General features: G+C 40.7%; 1 protein-coding gene across 1 annotated transcript in view; it reads left to right on the plus strand.

Annotated features, from left to right (window-relative positions):
- The window catches only part of slit3 (slit homolog 3 (Drosophila)), a 267486-nt gene that overhangs the window by 138290 nt on the left and 108182 nt on the right, over positions 1-21014 (plus strand). Inside the window, exon 5 of the mRNA XM_041989715.1 lies at positions 12342-12413. Within this exon, the coding sequence (XP_041845649.1) occupies positions 12342-12413 (72 nt within the window). The remainder of the gene's footprint in view (positions 1-12341; positions 12414-21014) is intronic.

Genomic DNA, 21014 nt, shown 5'->3' on the forward strand with positions numbered 1-21014 from the left:
ACACATCACGGCCAAGTAGGATGAGGATGGCTGCTGAGGGATCAAATGGAGGGATCTTACCCACAACGCTTTTGAGGTGGGAATAGTGTTGGGCGATCTCCGGTGTGGGTATGTGACGCCCGCCGGCTTATCAGCCTGCCAGGAGAGAGTTGCAGGACGTGCTGGAGGCGCTGACAGTGGAGGATGCCCAGCACCCGCCTCCCCTGATCCCTGATTGGCCGCCTTACCACTCATTTCCCAAACAAGCTGTCCAATCCGGAGAAGAGGCCTCCTTTAAGACAGAGTCATCACCATCATTCGGGGCAGCTGTGGATTGTGGGACACATGCCTGCCAGTTTGAGAAAGATTGTGGATTGTGTGGTTTAAGAGACTTTTCTGTGCGAGTTAGCGATTTGGTTTAGTGATAAATACCTTTTTGTGTTCTGAGCTTTAGTGCCGTCCCTGCCTGAAAGAAGGAGGTTTTTGTGTTTAGTTTATTAGGAGTTTGGTTTTGTTTTGATAGAAGTCCGCCTGAGAGCGTGTGTTTATTTTGTTTGTTAATTAGTCCGCCTGTGTGCGTGTAGCCCGTTTTGGGGACATTTTTGGTTTGTTTGTTTGTTTTGTTACTAAGTAGAGTTAAGACTAATTGTTAAATACCCGACAGGGACACTTTGAGTTGTTTATTTTGTATTGTTTGCCGGTTAAGGGTTGTTTGTGTTTTGGAACCCATTTTTGTTAATAAACATTATTGTATTTCATTTACCCTTGGTCCGGCCATTCCTGTGTTACAGTCCTTTTGACCCCTGGACGTAAAGGGGGACGTAACATAGTGGGGGCTCGTCCGGGAGATTTTTTGTAATATTATAGTATATATTATTGTATATCACTTTATTAGATTTAGATACGTGTGTGTGGCGCGTGGTTTGAGTACCCCTCGTGGTGAGAGTGGTTGCTCTTACTGCTGCGTGTTTGTGTGGCTCTTTTCAGGCACGGTAGGTAATTTTGAACTCAGTTTTGTTGGCATTGTACAGGTAAGGTTAATTGTAGTTTTGTGATATGGCTATGCGGCGCACTCCGTTTGATCTGGATCGGTTCATAGTGGAACCGACTCTGGATTGTCTGGAGGCGTGTCGGAAGGATGATTTAGCCTTAGTAGCTGACCACTACGACATTCCAAGGCCGAAACAAATGCGGAAAAAGGAGTTAATGTCATTAGTGGTGGCAGGCTTGGTGGAACGGCAGGTGCTTCAGGTGCCTGCAGTTGCTGGGAAATCGGAGGATTCTCCTGATGAGGCTGTTCCCTCCACCAGTGGGGGTGGAGAGGAAGCTGAGCAGAGCACTCAGCTGGATCTGGTTGATATGGAGGAGGATAGCGAGGACGGTGATAGGCCTGCGACACCTGTCACGCTTCCCCGTTTTGAGCCTCTTCCACTCGACAGCAGCTCTGGTGCTTCCCCGTTGGGGGCACGGCACAGGCTTAAGCTGGCCAGACTTCGCATGGAAGCCCAGGAGAAGGCCCAGCAGCGACAATTCCAGTTTGAGATCAGAAAGCTGGAAATTGAAGCCGACAAAGCTGTGCGCTTGCGGCAGGTTGAGCTGGATGCCCAGGCCAAGGCCACCTCGCCGTGGATCTCTGCTGCCCCGTCAGGGTCTCAGAGTCCCGCGGCCCCCTATGACATAGCAAAGTTTATTCCTTTTGTTCCGGTGTTTGGTGAGTCTGATGTGGACTGCTATTTTCCGGCGTTTGAGCGCATTGCGCTTGCGCTGCGGTGGCCGAAAGAATGCTGGCCATTATTGGTACAATGCCGGTTGACTGGTAAAGCTCAGGAGGTGGTAGCAGCGCTCCCTCTTGCAGCCAGCCAGAATTATGATATCGTGAAAGCCACGGTTCTGAAAGCGTATGCGCTAGTTCCGGAGGCATACCGACAGAAGTTTCGTGCCCACAAGAAGGAATCTTCTCAAACTTTTGTAGAATATGCGCGAGAGAAGAGCACGCTCTTCGATCGCTGGTGTGCGTCTTGTGATGTGACGACTTTTGAAAAGCTCAGAGAACTTATACTGGTTGAAGAGTTTAAGAACCGCTTACCAGAAGGGTTGGTGGTACACCTTAATGAGCACCGAGTGGATAACATAACTTCTGCGGCCACGTTAGCCGATGAATACGTGCTCACTCACAAAGTGGTGTTTTCGGCTCCAACCAAACCCACATTTAGAAAAACCACTGAAACTGAGAAAGTGAGAAAACCTGACGACAGAAAATGCTTTTACTGTCAGAAGCCGGGTCATTTAATAGCCAACTGTCGACTGTTGGCTAAGAAAGAACAAAACCCCGTGGTACAGAAAGAAGTTGGTTTTATAAAACAAGCTGAATCAGTGGTGAAAAGGGGGAGTAACCACATAGATCCTTGTTTTAAGCCATTTATAATGGCCGGAAAAATATCACTGAATGGCAGGAGTGAGGAGGAGAAAGAAGTGCAGGTGTTGCGTGACACTGGAGCATCACAAACCCTCATTTTGGCGGGTGCTTTGCCGTTTTCTGAAGCCTCATCCGAAGGCTATTGTGTTATGCTGAGAGGTGTGGAAATGGGTTATGTTCCCCGTGAAGTGCACCGAGTACATTTGAGTACTGATCTAATCACCGGAGTTTTCCCCATGGCAGTGTGTGATGAACTTCCCGTTGCTAATGTGACATTGCTTTTAGGGAACGACATTGCAGGTGGACAAGTGATGCCTTCCCTAGAGGTGATCAGCAATCCAGGGGAAATTCATGCCGTAACGGGGGAAGCACCGACTGGTGTGGTAACACGCGCACAAGCGAGAAGATCACGTAAGAAACGTAACCATCGTGATGATGAAATTCATCTCGCTGACAGCTTTCTTGTTCCAACAGATACGGACGAAGCCGTGACAGAGCCAGTGGAGGAGAGCAGGGACCCCGACATAAAAGCTCGGAAAGCCCTGATCTCCCCTGCTGTCCCTCTGTTGCCGCTCTCTCGTGATCAGCTGAGGACCGCGCAGGAGGAGGATCCCACACTGCGCTCGTACTACTCCAAGGTGGTGAGTGCTGAGAGTGCTGAGGCGGACACTGTTTCCTTTTACGTGCATGAAGGAATATTAATGAGGCGGTGGTGTCCTGTTGTGCTTCCTGGTGCGGACTGGAATGTAGAAACACAGATTGTGATTCCGCAGGCGTATCGGCAACGTGTTTTGCAGTTAGCTCATGATGAACTATGGTCGGGGCATTTAGGCATCCGTAAGACCCATCAGAAGGTTTTGAAGCATTTCTTCTGGCCGGGCATGAAGGCAGACGTAGTGCGATTTATAAACAGCTGTCACCTCTGTCAGGTGGCAGGTAAACCTAATCAGCCAGTTCCTCGAGCTCCATTGCACCCGATTCCGGCTATAGGAGAGCCGTTTGAAAGACTGATAATCGACTGTGTAGGGCCATTGCCAAAAACTCGCTCTGGGAATGTTTTCCTGTTGACACTGATGTGTACAGCCACGCGATATCCAGAAGCCATCCCACTACGCCGAATAACTGCTAGATCAGTGACTAAAACTTTGGTAAAGTTCTTTTCATCATTTGGGCTCCCGCGTGTAATCCAGACCGACCAGGGGACTAATTTCACGTCTAAAGTGTTTACTCAGGTGCTGCGTGAGCTAAACATTCGTCACGTAACCTCTAGTGCATACCACCCGCAGAGCCAGGGAGCTCTGGAGAGGTGGCATCAAACATTAAAGGCGATGTTACGTAAATATTGTTGTGCCGACCACAAACATTGGGATGAAGGAGTCCCTTACGCGTTGTTCGCCTCTCGTCAGGCCCCGCAGGAATCTTTAGGGTTCAGTCCTGCCGAGTTAGTTTTCGGGCACAGCCTTCGTGGACCCCTCAAACTCCTCAAGGAGGAGTTGTTGGATCTACGAACAACTCCGAACCGTAACGTTCTAGACTTTGTGACAACCTTCCGCAATCGTCTTATTCACGCTCGTGAGTTCGCAGCAGCTACGCTGAAAGAGTCACAAAGTACCATGAAACGCAAGTATGACAAAACAGCTGTCACTAGACATTTAAGAGAAGGGGAGAAGGTTTTGGCGTTGCTCCCTCTCTCCAGTACTGCCCTGTCTGCTCGCTTTTCAGGGCCGTATGTTATTCGCAAGCAGCTAAGTGACACTGATTACATAATAGCGACTCCCGATCGGAAACGGAAGACGAGAGTCTGCAATGTCAACATGCATTCGAAAGTGTAAAGGCGTTATTAGTACACGCTCCTGTGTTAAGGGCGCCGGATTTGGGCCGGCCCTTCAAGTTGGATGTAGATGCTAGTGCTGTGGGGGCGGGTGCCGTGCTTCTTCAGACCGGTCCTGCTGGCATTGACCATCCCGTGAGTTACTACTCGAGGAAGTTCAACCGGCACCAGCTCCATTATTCTACAATAGAGAAGGAGACGTTGTCATTGGTGTTGGCGCTTCAGCACTTCGAGGTTTATGTGGGATCTTCTCCTGTGCCGGTCCGCGTATTCTCCGATCACAACCCGCTTACCTTCCTGAGTCGCATGTACAATCACAACCAGCGGCTGATGCGCTGGGCACTGATTGTACAAGAATACAACATTGAGATTCATCACAAAAAGGGAGTAGAGAATCTCTTTGCTGATGCCCTCTCCAGGGTTTAGAGAAATGTGAAAAATGTGTGCTTTAAACTTTGCATTGTGTGAAAAAAAAAAAAAAGAATGGTGTATGCAGGTGGTGAAGACTGACATGTCTAAGAAGCCATGTCTTAAGGGGGGGAGTGTGACGCCCGCCGGCTTATCAGCCTGCCAGGAGAGAGTTGCAGGACGTGCTGGAGGCGCTGACAGTGGAGGATGCCCAGCACCCGCCTCCCCTGATCCCTGATTGGCCGCCTTACCACTCATTTCCCAAACAAGCTGTCCAATCCGGAGAAGAGGCCTCCTTTAAGACAGAGTCATCACCATCATTCGGGGCAGCTGTGGATTGTGGGACACATGCCTGCCAGTTTGAGAAAGATTGTGGATTGTGTGGTTTAAGAGACTTTTCTGTGCGAGTTAGCGATTTGGTTTAGTGATAAATACCTTTTTGTGTTCTGAGCTTTAGTGCCGTCCCTGCCTGAAAGAAGGAGGTTTTTGTGTTTAGTTTATTAGGAGTTTGGTTTTGTTTTGATAGAAGTCCGCCTGAGAGCGTGTGTTTATTTTGTTTGTTAATTAGTCCGCCTGTGTGCGTGTAGCCCGTTTTGGGGACATTTTTGGTTTGTTTGTTTGTTTTGTTACTAAGTAGAGTTAAGACTAATTGTTAAATACCCGACAGGGACACTTTGAGTTGTTTATTTTGTATTGTTTGCCGGTTAAGGGTTGTTTGTGTTTTGGAACCCATTTTTGTTAATAAACATTATTGTATTTCATTTACCCTTGGTCCGGCCATTCCTGTGTTACAGTCCTTTTGACCCCTGGACGTAAAGGGGGACGTAACAGGGTATTTCTGACTTGTCATCTGGCAGCATATCACACTCGATCAGAGCTGGAAGTGGGATATGAGCTTTACCATCCAATGACTCCATGATGAAATTATTGGCTCGACGTCCTGTGGTCTCCATGACTCCAGAGCATGTCTTCAATGTGTACGAATCTGAACCTTCCTTGATGTCAAAGAGCTCAAAAAACTCGCTTCTTGCCAAAGATCTGTTACTCTGTTCGTCAAGAACAGCATAGGTTTTGACAGCTCTCTCTCTTTGACCTGCTGGATAAACTCTGACGAGACAGATTTTCGCACATGACTTTGTCTTGAATTCAGAACCACATATGTCTGTGCATTTTGATGTGACAGCTAATGAAGCTCCTTCCTTCAGCTCCCCGCCTTGACCTTTTGCAGGTGCAGGGGCTCCGGTAATCCACGGCGCTGGCCCTGGATGCAGTGCTGTAGGGTGACTGTCACTATTACATTCTTTGCACTGAACATTTTTGTTGCAGTTCTTGGCAAGGTGACTGGATGAGGCACAACACCTGTAACAGATGTTTTTGTCCTTAAGGTACGTTTTCCTCTCATCCAGAGGTTTGCTTCGGAAGCCACGACACTTCCTAAGTGGGTGTGGTTTAAGGTGTAGAGGACACTGCTTGTCTGGGTCATTAAGTTCCTTTCCTACAGAGTTGCTGTGGCAGCTGTCAGTGTCTACTGAGACCTCCGTCTTCCTTACAGAAACTGGTGTCCTCGTGTTTTGTTTGAAGGATCTCTCAGTTTTCTCAGTTTTATTCATACTTTGACCAGTGAGTGGTGCAAAACTCGGATCATTTAGAATCTTAGCTTGGTCACAGACAAACTTGGTGAATACGGAGAACGGTGGGTATGTTGCTCTGTACGTTTCTTTGAAACGAGATGCTAGAGAGATCCACTTGTCGTGTAGGGAGTAGGGCAGCTTCTGAACAATCGGAGTGATACCACGAGATGTATCCAAATAGTTGAGCCCAGGCAGGAAGCCATCTGCTCTGGCAGCATCAGGCTCCAACAGAACGTCTCCAAGTTCTCTCAATTTTAGATTTTCTCTGTTGGTTATTTTTGGAAACTCCTCTACTTTCCTCAGAAGAGCGTTTTCTATGGCTTCTGGTGATCCATAGCAGTCCTCCAACCTTTGCCACACCATATTCACACCCGCCACTGGATGATGGATGTGAACTGCTCTGATTCTCTTTGCCTGCTCAGACGATTTTGGTCCAAGCCATTTGCATAAGAGATCCAGCTCCTCTTGGTGTCAGATTTAGGCTCTCTATAGAGCTGCAGAAGGATGCCTTCCAGGCCCAATAATTTTCAGGTTGGTCATCAAACTGCAATAGCCCTGAGCTTACCATTTCACGGCGCACTAAATATTTGGCCAAGTCTGACATTGCTGCTGAACCAGACTCTGTGTCTCTGCCAGTGCTTACCATATGAGTCTGAGGACGTTGGCTGCCGTGACTGAATGGTGCAGTATTACGTGAATGATCCTTGTGTCTAGAACTTCCCCCGGGTGGTGAGGAGGTGTGTTTGGGCTCAAGGTCAACCTGAGTGTACCTGGATGGGCTCTGATACTGAAGGTGACTTGGCAAAACGCCCTCTCGTTTGAATGTGTATTTAGCAGGTAGTTCGTCAAACTCATGTTCACTGATTTCACTTGACTCCCTGTTACAATCCCCCGTGTAGCTTTTAGCTGGCTCCTCGCTGTCCATTGTTGGCTGGCGCATTGGTGCAGATGTGGGTTCTTGTGGCTGTGAGTCATGGTGAAAGTGATCAGATATTAGATCTGTTGCAACATCTTGCTCAACACATTCTTTCTTCAAGCTTGCACGATCTGGATCCCCAAATTCGTTCGCTGCAGCTGACTCCAGTACTTCAGCTTCAGCAATAGCAGCTGCAGCTGCACTCTGTAACCGCAGTGTGTGAAGATTTGCTTCCAGCTCTGCTTTCTTTCTTGTCGCTTCAGCAGCAGCTTTTTGTTGTTCTTCTTCAATATATGCTTGCGCTTTAAGCATGTCCGCTTCTCTTTGAGCAAATGATGCTTGAGTGCGTGCTGCCTCTGCTTTTGCACGTGCTTTGGCAGCCATAGCACTTGCTGAAGATGACCGACTTGTACGTGAACTATTGGAGCATTGCGATCGTATTTCAAAGTCTTCCAGATTGCTATCCATCCTGGCGGCAGCTTTGTAGGATCACTTTATGTCTTCACGTTGACACACTTTTCTGTAGGTAACCCGTTAGGCTTATGTCCTTTTCACTATTCTGCCCTTACTAGAATTTTGGTGTGGCTTCTAGCGTGGCAGACAGCTAACAGGCTCTTCATTAAACACCCAAGAGGCCGTGGATGAATTCAGGCATTTATAAGAGGCACTGTGAAAACTGCAATACAAAAATACAAATGTACATATTAATAAACTTGAATGGGTTTGATCCCTTTTTACATTTACACTGGTATTGTGACAAAAGTTACTGCAAAAACCACAAAACACAGTAACACGCCAGGTGTTTTATACTTAACAGCACACATAACTAGCGATTAGCATGATGCTAACTTAACATTGAAAACCCCATAGAGCCGCTGACGCGATTAGCATCTTTTCCGTTTTAAAACGTTTAATGCAAACATATTCTTTCTTGTGATCAATACTCTTAACCAACATCAAATAAATCTTCTGTGATTACTTACGGACATATTCTTCAGGGTCGTGCAAGAAAAATGTAAAAGATTTGGAAAAATTCGGCTCTGCTGTAAGGCTGTTGAGATGCTGGAAACTACGGCAAGTCTGAAAGGACAAACAGTGCTGTGCAGCAATTACTCTGCCAGCTTTCTTAAAGGGGCAGCACAATAACTGTAAATTTACACAGGTGAGATTGTGCTGAAAAGAATAATACTAAACAAGGCAGGTGTTTTAAAAGTGAAATATAAGCGTAATATCAGAAGTAGTCAAAAACAACCATTTTTACCCTAGTCCCCAGAAGGTTAAAAAGCCACTACAAATATGGGCGGGATAAAAACAATCTATTTTCTTTCATCTTCTGAAGGTGTTTTGTTCTCCCTCCTCTTATTCTTTAGCAGTCCACTGCCATCTCCATCTTTTTTTTCTTTGCAGCCTAAAAAAATTTGGAATACTAGAATTTTTGTGAACATCGTCTTGTCTCCATCCAGTTCTTCCCTCGATCTATCAAATGGTCCATAGTTGTTTTCATAATCAGCATCACTATAATTTACAGAATTTTTCATTCTAATAGAATTGATGCATAATTCAAACAGCCATCCGTCTTTTTAATAGAATTTTTCACAGATTAATTGCTCACTCACTCGAACGCTGTGGAAAAGGGGGATATAGTGTGTTTGTGTGTGTGTGTGTTTGGGGGGGGGGGGCACCACAAAAAGGAAAAGCCAAATAATTGAAGTTTGCAAGCACACTGGTGTGTAACACATCCCTCTATACAAATGAGTCCTGTCTGTACCTGTGTGCCTTTGTGGTTAGTCTATCAGAGAGTGTCCTTTTCAAGGATCACAGGCCAATCTTCTCTTGGTGATAGCCTTCAGTCTTCTCAAAGGTCGGCAGGTATGACTCACACAGAGCTGGGAGGCAGGCAGCTGTTTACATGAAGATGTAACGTAGTTCTGGATGTTGAATGTGTTCTGACATAAATAATACATTGTGACAGTATAAAGAGTCGTTTCTAATATCAGCCAGTACATAAAGCCTTAAAAGCAAAGCCAAATGGCACACAAAGACATCTGTTTGAATATTAAACGTCCCAACGGACTATTTTTCAAACAGCTTTTTACTAAGTGGATTAAGTCCTACAGACATACAAAAAAGAACACACCCTGGATCAGCTGTGAGGTTTTATGTATCAGGACATAATTGAACATCATCTGATCCTAAAATGCAGCAAATAAAAGACCACATACACACCCAATAAAATCCACTATAATTTATTAATGTACATACTTAATATAACTTATTTTTTATCATTCTTTTAAATTAACAACAAGTAAGTTTCTTGGGGGGGGTGTTCTCCCTGCGTATGCATGGATTCTCTCCTGGTTTCCTCCCGCAGTCTGAAGACATGCATGTTAGGCTGAGTCTCTAAATTTTTGCTAGGGGTGACTGTGAGTCTGATTGAATGTTTGTCTCTCTGTGTTGGTTTTGTGATTGACCAGGAGCTCCAACCCCCTCACAACTCTGCATTTGAATAATCCGTTATCTTGAGAAAACAAAGTTTGTTTTCTTGAATTATTTTTTGCGTGACTGGACGCAAACACAACATGTGAAGCTTTCATACATACATACTTTTCATACATTGCAATCATAGAGATTTAATCCAAAATTTATTTTACCCTGCTGGCTCTCTAATGTGTAGTTGAACAGATTATTTTTCTAGAGAATTCCTGGGAAAACAGTGGATCTGCTTTTTACACCTTCTCCCTCTATAAGTTTAGCTCTGCACCTAATTTTATCTAACTACAAACACATCACAGTGATCCTTTTTCCACAGCATCTCATTATCCTGCTGTATTCAACAAGTTCATATATTAATATTCTTATAATTACCAATAAGATGTTGATCAGATATTTACACAAATGTCACCAGTAGGATAAGCAATGTATGTAACTTTGCTGTAACTCTAGCAGTAATCACATAAATTGACAACCAGAAGACATCCATATGTTTTAAACTTTCATTCAAAGCTGTTTGACATGTGAGTTTTATTATAGGCGCCTAAACTGTGGACTCCTGGGCTCATGTCAGTCACTCAACTGGAGTCATAAAGGCTGACAGAGAGACACGCAGTCTCATAATGGCTTTTATTTGACTTGGATGGTTTTCCTTCTGTTAGAAGAAATACCAAATAATTATACTGGTTGGTAAACAAAACAATAAAATATTTATTAGCTCTGAAAAATGACTATTTAATGTGTCCTCCCCTTCATCATGTTCTCATTCTCTTGTTCTCTTTTTTCATATTGTTCTTTACTTTGCCAGTAGTAGACGAATGGCAGAGCCACACAAAAGAGATGCAAATGATGGTGATAAAATAAAAATTATGGATATAGTTAGGTAGATAGGAGAGAAAGAAAAGAAAGGATGGGATGTGCCTGCTTTTCCAGATAGTGATGGATGTTTGGCACAAATATGCACCATGACCAATCAAAAAATGCCAATAGTGGCCCAGATAAGGCCCAAAAATGTGCCTACTATCTGGGTTATTTTCTTTTTCTTAAATCAATGTTAGCATGGGAACAAAGACAAAAAAAAAGGAAGAAAACCTCCTCTTCTTACCCCAAAAGTGCCCAAACTGTCAGAATCAAAGCAGGTAAACACATATGTTTTGTTCTGTACTGTCTTTCCTCCTTTATTACAGTACAGAACCAAATTAAAGACAAAAACATATGTTTTCTTTGCCCTTAAGAGTGTGCAAAGCCTGACATGCAGAGACAAAACAGCAAAAGTTCATCTCTTGTCAAACAAAATGAATCAACCAGAAAACGCAAGTCTAAAAATGGAAAAGTCTAAACGGATGAAACATTGTTAGTTTGACTAAATGAGTTTTGTGTTTTGTTAGCTGGTCTCACCAATTAACATTCAGAGAGCTAAAAGTGAATCAGTTCAAGAATAATACAAAGATAATTTTACTCCTGTGTTTGTGAAAATGGATTAAATATAGACGGTGTAACTCTTTTTCTTTTTTTAAAAGCTTCTATATCTTTCAAAGATCTGTGTGTGAGGATTTGGTGTAATGTGTGTGTGATAATTTACTGATACAAAACTATGTTTATGTTACCTTTGTGTCAAGAAAATGTCATGAATATAGTTGGTTTTTGCCATAGTCCATAGAATCTGAGCGATTTCAATTCTGTGTGTATGACTTTCTAAGCATACGTCTATGTGTGCAGCAAGGTCAAATGGAAATGTCCAGGCCGAGGTCTGGTGGTCCTCCATGCTGCTCTGCTTTGATTATCTAAGTGTACACGAACTATTTAACATGCATGGTCATGTATTACTGTGCTGCTGCTGATTGACTTTGTGCAGGAAGTGTTTAGCTTAGGCCTGACTGGGAGGAATATAGGGCGATTAGCTTGTCTGATATTTTCATACCTTTCTGTCCCTCTCTCTAATTACATTATTCTCTCTGAGCCCTGATTCTCTGCCAGGCCTCCTTCCCAAACAACAACACTAATAGAGTTAAAGCTAAACCACTGTGTCATGTCAAAGATCATTTGGCTCATATAGGTTTTCAATAGAGTAAAAAAAGGGAGAGTTTGTGAGGGTGTTGTGTGTGCTGCATTGTTCTGTGTGTGTTAAGAGTAAAAAAAAAAAAAAGTCATGTGATGCTTGCGAACGGCATTGAAATGTTTGGTTTAGCTGAAACGAAAAGCTGCACTTCAAAAAACACAAAACAATTAAAAACATGTGAAACACATATCCGTTCTGATTCTCCCTTTCTACATTCTTTCCTTTCCACTGCCTCTCCATTAATCACACACACATACTTCAATGCAGCAGATGGCCTCATGCCAGCAGTATTTCTGATAGTTCCTTTTGTCTTTGAAGCTCTTTGGACCAAATTGTTCCACTGATCATAAATGTCATATCATCCTTTCTCTTTCTCCCCTCCCTCTCTTCATCTCTTTCTCCTTCTGTGCCTTTGTTCTGTAATTGGTTGTATGTGTTTGTGTGGCTGTGTGTGCGTGCGTGTGTGTGGCAATGATCAAATGTTTGTGGTTTTGTTTATCATTTGACTCCATATATCTGTAAGTGCTCTGGGTACCTCAACTAATGTTTTCTGTCACTCTTTCTCCATCCCCCCTCTGTCTGCATGTGTGTCTGTCTTTCTGCCTCTCCAGAGACCTGAGCGAGAACCAGATTCAGGCGGTTCCAAGGAAAGCTTTCAGAGGAATAACCACTGTTAAAAACTTGTAAGTACAATTACTCCATTTCTTTATGTCTCATCCCTCCTATATTCCTGCATCTGTCTTATCCTTTCATTTTCTGTCATCGAGGTAAATCTTCTCTTCTAATTTATTTATTAATTTGAAGATTTACAATCTGCCCTGGTTGCATATTGCCATGTTGTACATATAGTACAGCTATATAATAACACACTGGTTTGAATACAGATGCAACAACATGAAAAGCAAAGACGCATTTGGACTTTAACTCCCAAATCAAGCATTCATGACAGTATTAGTTCTTCTTCTCTTCTCTGACTTCACCTGTCCAGAAAGAGAACACGTAATAAAAACCAGAGCTGGCAACAACTCATTACAGTAAGTGCAATAAAAGCTTCCTATTAAAGAAACACAAGACTTGATCCCAAATCTCTGCAAGTAAAGCCAAGAAATCTGAACTTCACAAACAATTTGCGGACACAGGAAGTTTAAGCTCTGCTTGTGGTGGAAAGGAGGTAATATCAAACCAGAACTTATAACAGAATGAGAAATAGTTAGCACAGCGATGTGAAATCATATTTTGTCATTGTTGTAATAACAGACAGGAAGATTATAGGGAACACTATTCTTTGAGCCTACAAGCATGTTGAGATCAGTTTATCAGTCGTACCTTCCTACTTCCTTTCTTCTCTCCACCCAATGGTTAGGGTTAGAAGTTAAGAGTACATGGTTAGGGTTTAAATGAATGAACATGGCAAGGTATTTGTCTTATAAAATATATAGTTACAGTTAAAAACACTTTGAAAATGGCCAAGGAAGACATGACCACTTTGCAATTATGGTCTCTAAGCTTCGGGCATATAGACAATTTACTAAATATGTGTGTTATGGTGAGACTGTCAACGTTTTCAATTAGGGGGAACAACTCATAAGTTGTCACATGAACACAATTTCAAAACCACAATTTAAGCAGTCGAAGGTAAAATTAGTTATTTTTGATTTTTTAGCCTAATGAAGATGGTTTTACTAGCTGAACCTTGTTTCCACATCATTTCTCCAATGTTCCAATCAATCTTCTCATTTCCACTTTAGCATCTTGTCGTTCTCTCCAGCTCTGCCATTTATCTCCTCCTCGTTCTCCACTCTTTACTTTTCAACCTCCCCCAACATTCCCACTTTTCTCTTTTTCCACGTCTTTTGCTCCTCTCCCCATTCCTCCCTTTTTCTGTCCACAGAGGTTTTGTCCTCGCAGTAAAGGCTCAATACCACCCTGTCATTTATTCATGATGTCTAAATCACCAATACTGTGATCAATAAGCTGCCTAATCAATCTTTCCCATCAATAATAGCTGATCAATCCTGCCTCTAAACTAGCAGACGGACTCTTGAGGCAGTATCCTCAATGTAAGAGAACTCAATAAAGATAGGCGAAGTTGAAACAGAATAGAATAGAATAGAAAAGAATTTATGCTTTTGTTTTTGACCAAATGGGACTGAAGTGATAAAAAAAAAAAAGAAAAGAGAATAAAAATAAAAAAACAGAACCACATGTAACAAAAAATAATAATAAATAAGTAAATATATATATATATATATATATATATATATATATATATATATATATATATATACATACATATATATATATATAATAAACATCTGTAATTTGACAGTTTTCCTGTTCACCTCCTGAGTTGGTGAAATAAAATTTGAGGAACTTCCCACAATTTTGACTCACAAAGTTATAAATCCTTAAACTATGAAGCAAGAGTAGGTTGTATTTGATCAATTTCCAGTTGTATCTTTTTTCTTTTACTCTACTGACCCACTGCTAAGAATAAATGAAAACTGCGCATCATTCATTCATTTCTTCATCATTCATCGTTGGCTGTTTCATTCTTCTGGTGACGAACATATCATAGGATTTAAAGTTAAAGAGCAGATGTAAAATTAACCACTAAGTGAAATTTATTTTTCCACCAGCTATTAAAAGGTTTGAGAAGTCCTGCCTCTGAGTCAACACATAAGAAGAAACTAACATCTGCAACTCCTGATGAAAACAAATTCAAACAAACTACTCCTTCACTTGTTTTCTTTATTTCAGACATGCTGTAACTGAGGTGTGCTCGTTGATAATGGCTGCTGACTGAATTCCTGCACAATTATTAGGGAAAAAAAAATCTGGATTCTTTTTAATTGTTGAACAAATACAATCCAAACTATTACTATACTCCAAAGTACAGAAAGAAAAAGACAGTTTTGTTTTCCAACAGGGTTACGGGAGGGTTTACAGTTGTTTGGTAAATAAAATTTATATTTCATTCACAATTTTTTATTAAGGAAAAAACAATAATGCAAATTAACATTTGTTATTAGTAAAGTGACCCTTTGTTTTAATAACTTGAATCAACCTTCATTCTGTTGGATCTATCAGTTTATTGATCTGTCTCTGACCAGCTGCTACTAAAGAGCAACCAAAGCTGACAAAGTGGTGTTCAAAGAGCTCCTCCTTTAATGTACATCTTACTTTTTTAATACAAGCCTGCAAGTTCTCCTTGTGATTTAAGTTGAGGGAGGTAGCCATACGATTGTTAAGGCCTTTGCTAAGTAGCCAAGCAGTGTGCATGTATGTGATAAAACACTTCCCTGCATACAGGTCATGTCCTTCTTTGATGCTGTTGAGTTCTTCCTGTAATGCTGCTTGAAAAAAAGATGGTTTTGGCAGTCATTTTCAGTCCATCTTTAGTTTGAAACGGTTAATGTGGCTCATGAATCTCAAGCTCCAGTCCTCGAGGACCAATGTCCAGCAGGTTTTAGATGTGCTCCTGCTTCAGTACAACTGGTTCACATGAATGTGTCATTCACAGGTTTGTGCAGAAATGAATCTTTCTAGGAGATCTGTTTTGTCTGAATCTGTTGTGTGGAAGCAGGGAGACATGTAAACTTGCAGGACAGAGGCTCTAAAGGACCAGAGTTTGTAATCCCCAAATCTATCTTATTCTTTATTACAACAGCCCAGCAGCCTAGCAGTAGCCCTGTTCCCCTCTTCTGGAACATGTCACAGAGACGACCCATCTGCTTCATCCAGAGTCATTTTATTTGTCCATTAAACCAGGCATCTTTCAAATTGGCCAACATGTTTGTGATCCTTTCACTTCTGATTCTTTTTCAGTAAGGGTCATGTTTTATTCTTCTGATTTCTTTGCCACTGAACATTAGAAAGTTCACTTCTGGTGTTTTTTTTTAAACATTTTAATCACCCTGGATGATGATGGGGTTCTTCATAGTGTCCTGTTCAATTATTTCCAAATTTTCCCTCATTGAGTAACTTTCTATTGCCACGTAAATCTAGTTTTTAGCATGATTTACCTAAGGTAATGCAGCTGCCTACACTAACATTAATATGGAATTTTTCTAATGAGGGTGGGATGTGAATGAATCATTTCAGGCACATTCCACCCTCTTTACATAAATACATATAATCTAAAAGTTATTAAATCAAATAAGCATTCAAGCTTACATACTTTTGGTCACTAAAATTAAGTCAGCGTTCTGAAAAATTTGTGTTTTCTTTGTACAATAAACTTTCACTTACCTACTTTACAGTAGGTAAGTGAAACACTTGACAAACTGTGGTCCAAGACATTGACTTACACAACCACAATTGCATTACAACCCACTACTAAAATTAGAAATTACAGAGGCAAAGCTTAGAGGGAGGAGAGAATTACAAAAAGTGATTGAACTTATTTTTTATCACCTCTGCAAGATCCCAAACACGCATCCATTTTCTTTAAAATGGGAACTTATGTGTCCTGCATTTCAAAATTCTCAGTTTGTTTCTCTCTCTCTTTCATTGGGCAATTTGTGAATTGATTAATACACATCTTGCCACAAATCAGTAAGTCAACGTTAGGGTAGAGGCAAATGAACTCCTCTTCTTAGTTTTAGCTCCCACGAGTGATTTAATATGGACGCCAAAGTCTACAGGAGATTATTACTCTTAAGTTAAATGACCCTGAAAATGTTTGTGTGTGCATATGCTTGTATTTGTGTTGCATGCTGGTTCTCACGGCTTTGTTCTAAACCTTTAAGTTCAGGTTCCACCCTTGCTTGTCACATCGGACACAGTTCGAACTAAACGCTGCGCACAACCTTACCTCTTTGACCAAAGAATCTCTCATATTTTACAGCCATCCCGTGTTCAAACAGCTGCAGAGCACATCCCATTGTTTCTAAAACCTAATGGCAACTTGCATTTGATGTTGGTGTCTTTAAACGGTGTGTGTCCATGCAGTTTTGCTGAGTGTGCAACCTCTTTTTAGTTGATTCACAGCATCAAATTAACACAATAACACCCCCTTACACATGCCATCATTGCACCGGACAGCTACAAAGTCAATATTTTTATTTGTTTGTACATTTTGCATGAAATATTATATCTTTACCTTTGTCACACCAGAATTACTGTTGGAGCCTCACTGTTCTAGTATGTCCAATTGATCAAAAATGACTGATCGCCCACAAAAACTAAAAGACTAAATTTAACAATCCTACTGTGTTCATTTTTTTTTATTCTGCTTGCATTGCATTCTCTTTCTTCACCTTTCTTCATCTTCAATCCAACTATTTTATTTTCCCCATCCACTGTTATTTTTCTTCAATTATTCTTCAATTATTAATTTTTTGCCTTTCTTCAGTCTTTTCCCCCTTTTCTCTCTTTCAACTGCAGTTCTGTCCATTTTTATGGTCATCTTTATCTCTCTGAGCTACCCTTTTTTGTTCTCTCCATCCTTCCTCTCATTCTGTCTTGCTTTCTCCCTATTGCTCAATCCCTGTTTCTTCCAACTTGTCCAATTCCTTAAATTCCCTGTCCCTCACTAATTTTCCCCTTTACTTCATCTCACCCTCCCACTATCCTCCATCCATCCACCCATTAGACAAGGTGACTCCTCCTGTAAAAAGCTCCAACCCCTCCATTATACCACAGAGTAAAAAAAAAAAAAAAAGCTCCATGACTTTATGTCCCTGGTGGACATTGCATTGATTTTTTCATATGTCTCTCTCTCTGTCTCACTTTGTCTCTGTCTCTCCCTCCATCTCTCTTTTATTCTCAATCTGTTTGCCTTTTTTTTGTCTTGCTCACTGTTTCTCAGAGGGTAGGGTCTCTCTTGGTTGTTCCCTTTAATACTGTGGCTAGTATAGCATTGTATGGAATTTATTGGATTTTTTTTTCCTTTTGCATACACATTCAGAGACATGCACACACACACTGAGACCCTTTCGACCCACTATCAGATGACTGCTTTGCTGAAACAGCCAAGAACGTGGCAAATACGATTACTGTAGATTTCCGCTAACCTAAGGAGACGGGTATATGCCATACGTCTGTGTGTAGGTGTTACTGGGTGTATGTGTAAGCTCTCCTATACATTGTGCTGACTGTACTTGCTGACTGCAGGGCCTGTCATTCCCCTAAACCCAACCTGTCAGTCAAACCACAAATGATAAAGGTAAATACTGAGTTTGGATAGAAAACACAGTGTGAATTCCAATAATATGCTCTGTGTTTTCTCTACAGAACATTACATTCTGGATGCTTATCTTATCATATCTGATCTTATTTAATCAAATTTTCTAAAATCAAATCTTGCCTCCAGTCTGCTCTTGTCTGGTTGTGTAATCTTTTTACTTGTCTTGCCTTGGCAGAGAGGTTTCATCAGGCTAACCATTCCTGTAAAGATTTGCCAGTGTAGCTTAGAGTGCAGCTAAAATTTTTCATTTTTCTTAATGTTTAGGCCAAGTTTTGAGAAAGAAAGTATGATGTAGGAATGCTTAAGATACTTTTCAATCAAAACACCAGAGACTTGAACCATTTAGTTTTTTGGGTTTTTTTTTTCATAAAGAACAAAAATATAATTTTTGCCCTCGGTCTCTTGCTGTTGTATTTCAATCTAAGGTACAGGCTACCATAAAGGTAAATTTCAGTCACACAGAAAAATTTTACTTTTACTACAGTAGTAGTACAGAAGAAAGAAGTAGCGTAAATGAAATGTACGACTACTACAGTAGTTGTACATTTATGTCCCCAACAATACAGTCTTTTGTAAATGGTACATGATATGCACTATTTCTTGTAAAAGCTAGGATACAATATTAGCATATGGTCCTTTTTGGAAAGAGAGAGAGAGAGAGAGAGAAAGAAAGAAAGAAAGAAAGAGTTAAACAAGCTTTAGTTATAGATGTGTAGGCTTTACCGTTCCCTTATGAATTCAAAATGTATTTAAAAAAACATTGTGTGTAATTTTGAGGAAATCCAAAAAGGGTTTATAAGATAGATTTATTTACAAAGTTCTGAAATTTACAGAGAAGAGAAAAAAAAAAAATAATACACTATTTTTGTTTTAAACACTGTCATTACCATCCTACATCAAACTGATTTCTCCAAGTTTATATTTGTTTGAAATTTGCATTTTGTACCATCTTTTAAACTAGTAGGTGTTTTTTCTTTGCTTTAATTTATCTGTTAAACTGTTCCATCATTGTATCCCTGATATTGAAACATATTTTTATAAACTTGTCCTGACATGCTGCATTTTTAAATCATACTCCCTTTATCTTGCTACGTGCAACCACAGGTGACAGGATTCCTCTGAGAAGATGTGTCTAATGAAAACATAGTGCTGGAAAGAAATAAAAGTAGCTGCTAAATAATATATATATATATATATATATATATATATATGTATATATATAAACCTCTTAAGTAACAACCAGAAATCTTTGAATTCAGAAAACTGACTGACCTTTTGCTCCACCACCCCCGCTACAAGACAAATGAGGATATATTGTTGGAATGGAGAGTACCCTGAAGTCAAATGATTTCTTATTCTTAAAATGGATCTGTTACTGTATTTTCTACGTTTGGCACCACCACTGCAAGCCAGCTGACGATCGATTGTTAATATCATCCATTTTGTTCACTTAGTGTGCATCAAAACTCCGGCTGAAAAGATGTCCACAGACTGTGAGAATCTTGCACATTACTGGGATAACAGTCCTGCTTTTGTCATCCCTCCGGTTGGTTTATGAAAAGAGAGATCAAGAATCAGGGCTGTATAAAAGGGGCATTTTTGCACATTTTTATTTAAATGGACTTTATGCAGAATACACCACTACAGAATTTTTCATACGTTTTTATATGTATTTTTGTAAAAAAATACAGCATATATTGATGAAAAAGTGTAATCAACTGATAAAAAATCTATTAATCCCCAAAGGAGTAGAAGACAAATAATGTGCCCACTTTAAAGCTATTAGAAAATGCTGAATGAATATATGCAAACGATGCCAACCAAAAGATTACTTAATATTAGGTGAAGTTGGAAGATATCCAAAAGCCTATTAGTTTTTTTTTCTTATATATATATATATATATATATATATGGAGAGAGAGAGAGAGAGAGAGAGAGAGAGAGAGAGAGAGACCATTGAAAAACAAAAAAATGAATATTAAAAGCTATTCTGGATGGATGGATCATTAACAATGGCAAGTATCCTGATGTAGTCCACCCAAAAATGTATTCCAGGCTTGTCCACAATTTCCCCAAAATGTTGTGCTACACTGAATATGATGAAACTCCACCACATTACAAGTTAAACCTGTTTATATCGACCAATGTAAAGGTTATACTACAATATTCTGTCTGTCGCTACTATAATACTCTCTGCTCATAGTAAAGAGAGACAGTGAAGTCACGCTTAAATCATAGCATGTGTGTAAATTACACGTGTTGGTAGGCAAATACGTATCTGTAGTTGGTTTACAGTTAAGCTTAGTCACATCAGATAAAGTACAGCTGTTTTATGTACCTACACATTACACCTCAGTGCCTACATGCTTTTTTATTTTCTTCAGCCATCATACCCTCATATCGTACCTTGTTTTCATCTGCTTGTCTTTTCATTCTCTTACCCACTTCTCTTCATTGTGTTAAAAATTCATTCATTTCTCCTGCTGTGTTCTCCCATTCTCAACATTTACACATTCATGCAGCAGTACCTGCAGGTGCTTTGGAAGAATGTGTTCAGGGAATGAAACATTTCACAAAATACAAATATAACTGTTTGTCAGTATAGCCTTCTCCTTCCTCACATCCTCTCCCTTCTTTTCACCACCGTAAAACACCTCTATGCTTCATGCTCCCCTACCCACAATGCAGTGCAGGATGGCCGTTTGTTTGAGTTATGACTGCAGCTTCTCAGAGAGGGGTGAGAACACTATGTTGTTTGTGTGCACATGCACTCACACACATACCTGCAATGTTGCATGTCTCTGTTATTGTAGATGTTTGCTTTGATTTGATTTCATGTTTAGTACGATTCCAACCATGGACATCTGGGGACAGACATAAAAAAATACACAAAAAAAAAGGCTAATAACAATAGAAATAATAATAATTGGCTGACTGTGCAATAATATAATAATATAATATAAATAGCTGCAAAGAAGATGGATTAAATAAAAGATGATTCACTTACTCATTCTTTGCAGCACACCAACCTCCTGACACACTTACCTACATAACAGGATGTTGCTAACACAAAAGTTCAAGCTTAGAAACTGGC

The sequence above is a fragment of the Melanotaenia boesemani genome, chromosome 7, assembly GCF_017639745.1.
Source record: "Melanotaenia boesemani isolate fMelBoe1 chromosome 7, fMelBoe1.pri, whole genome shotgun sequence".
Lineage (NCBI taxonomy): Eukaryota > Metazoa > Chordata > Actinopteri > Atheriniformes > Melanotaeniidae > Melanotaenia > Melanotaenia boesemani.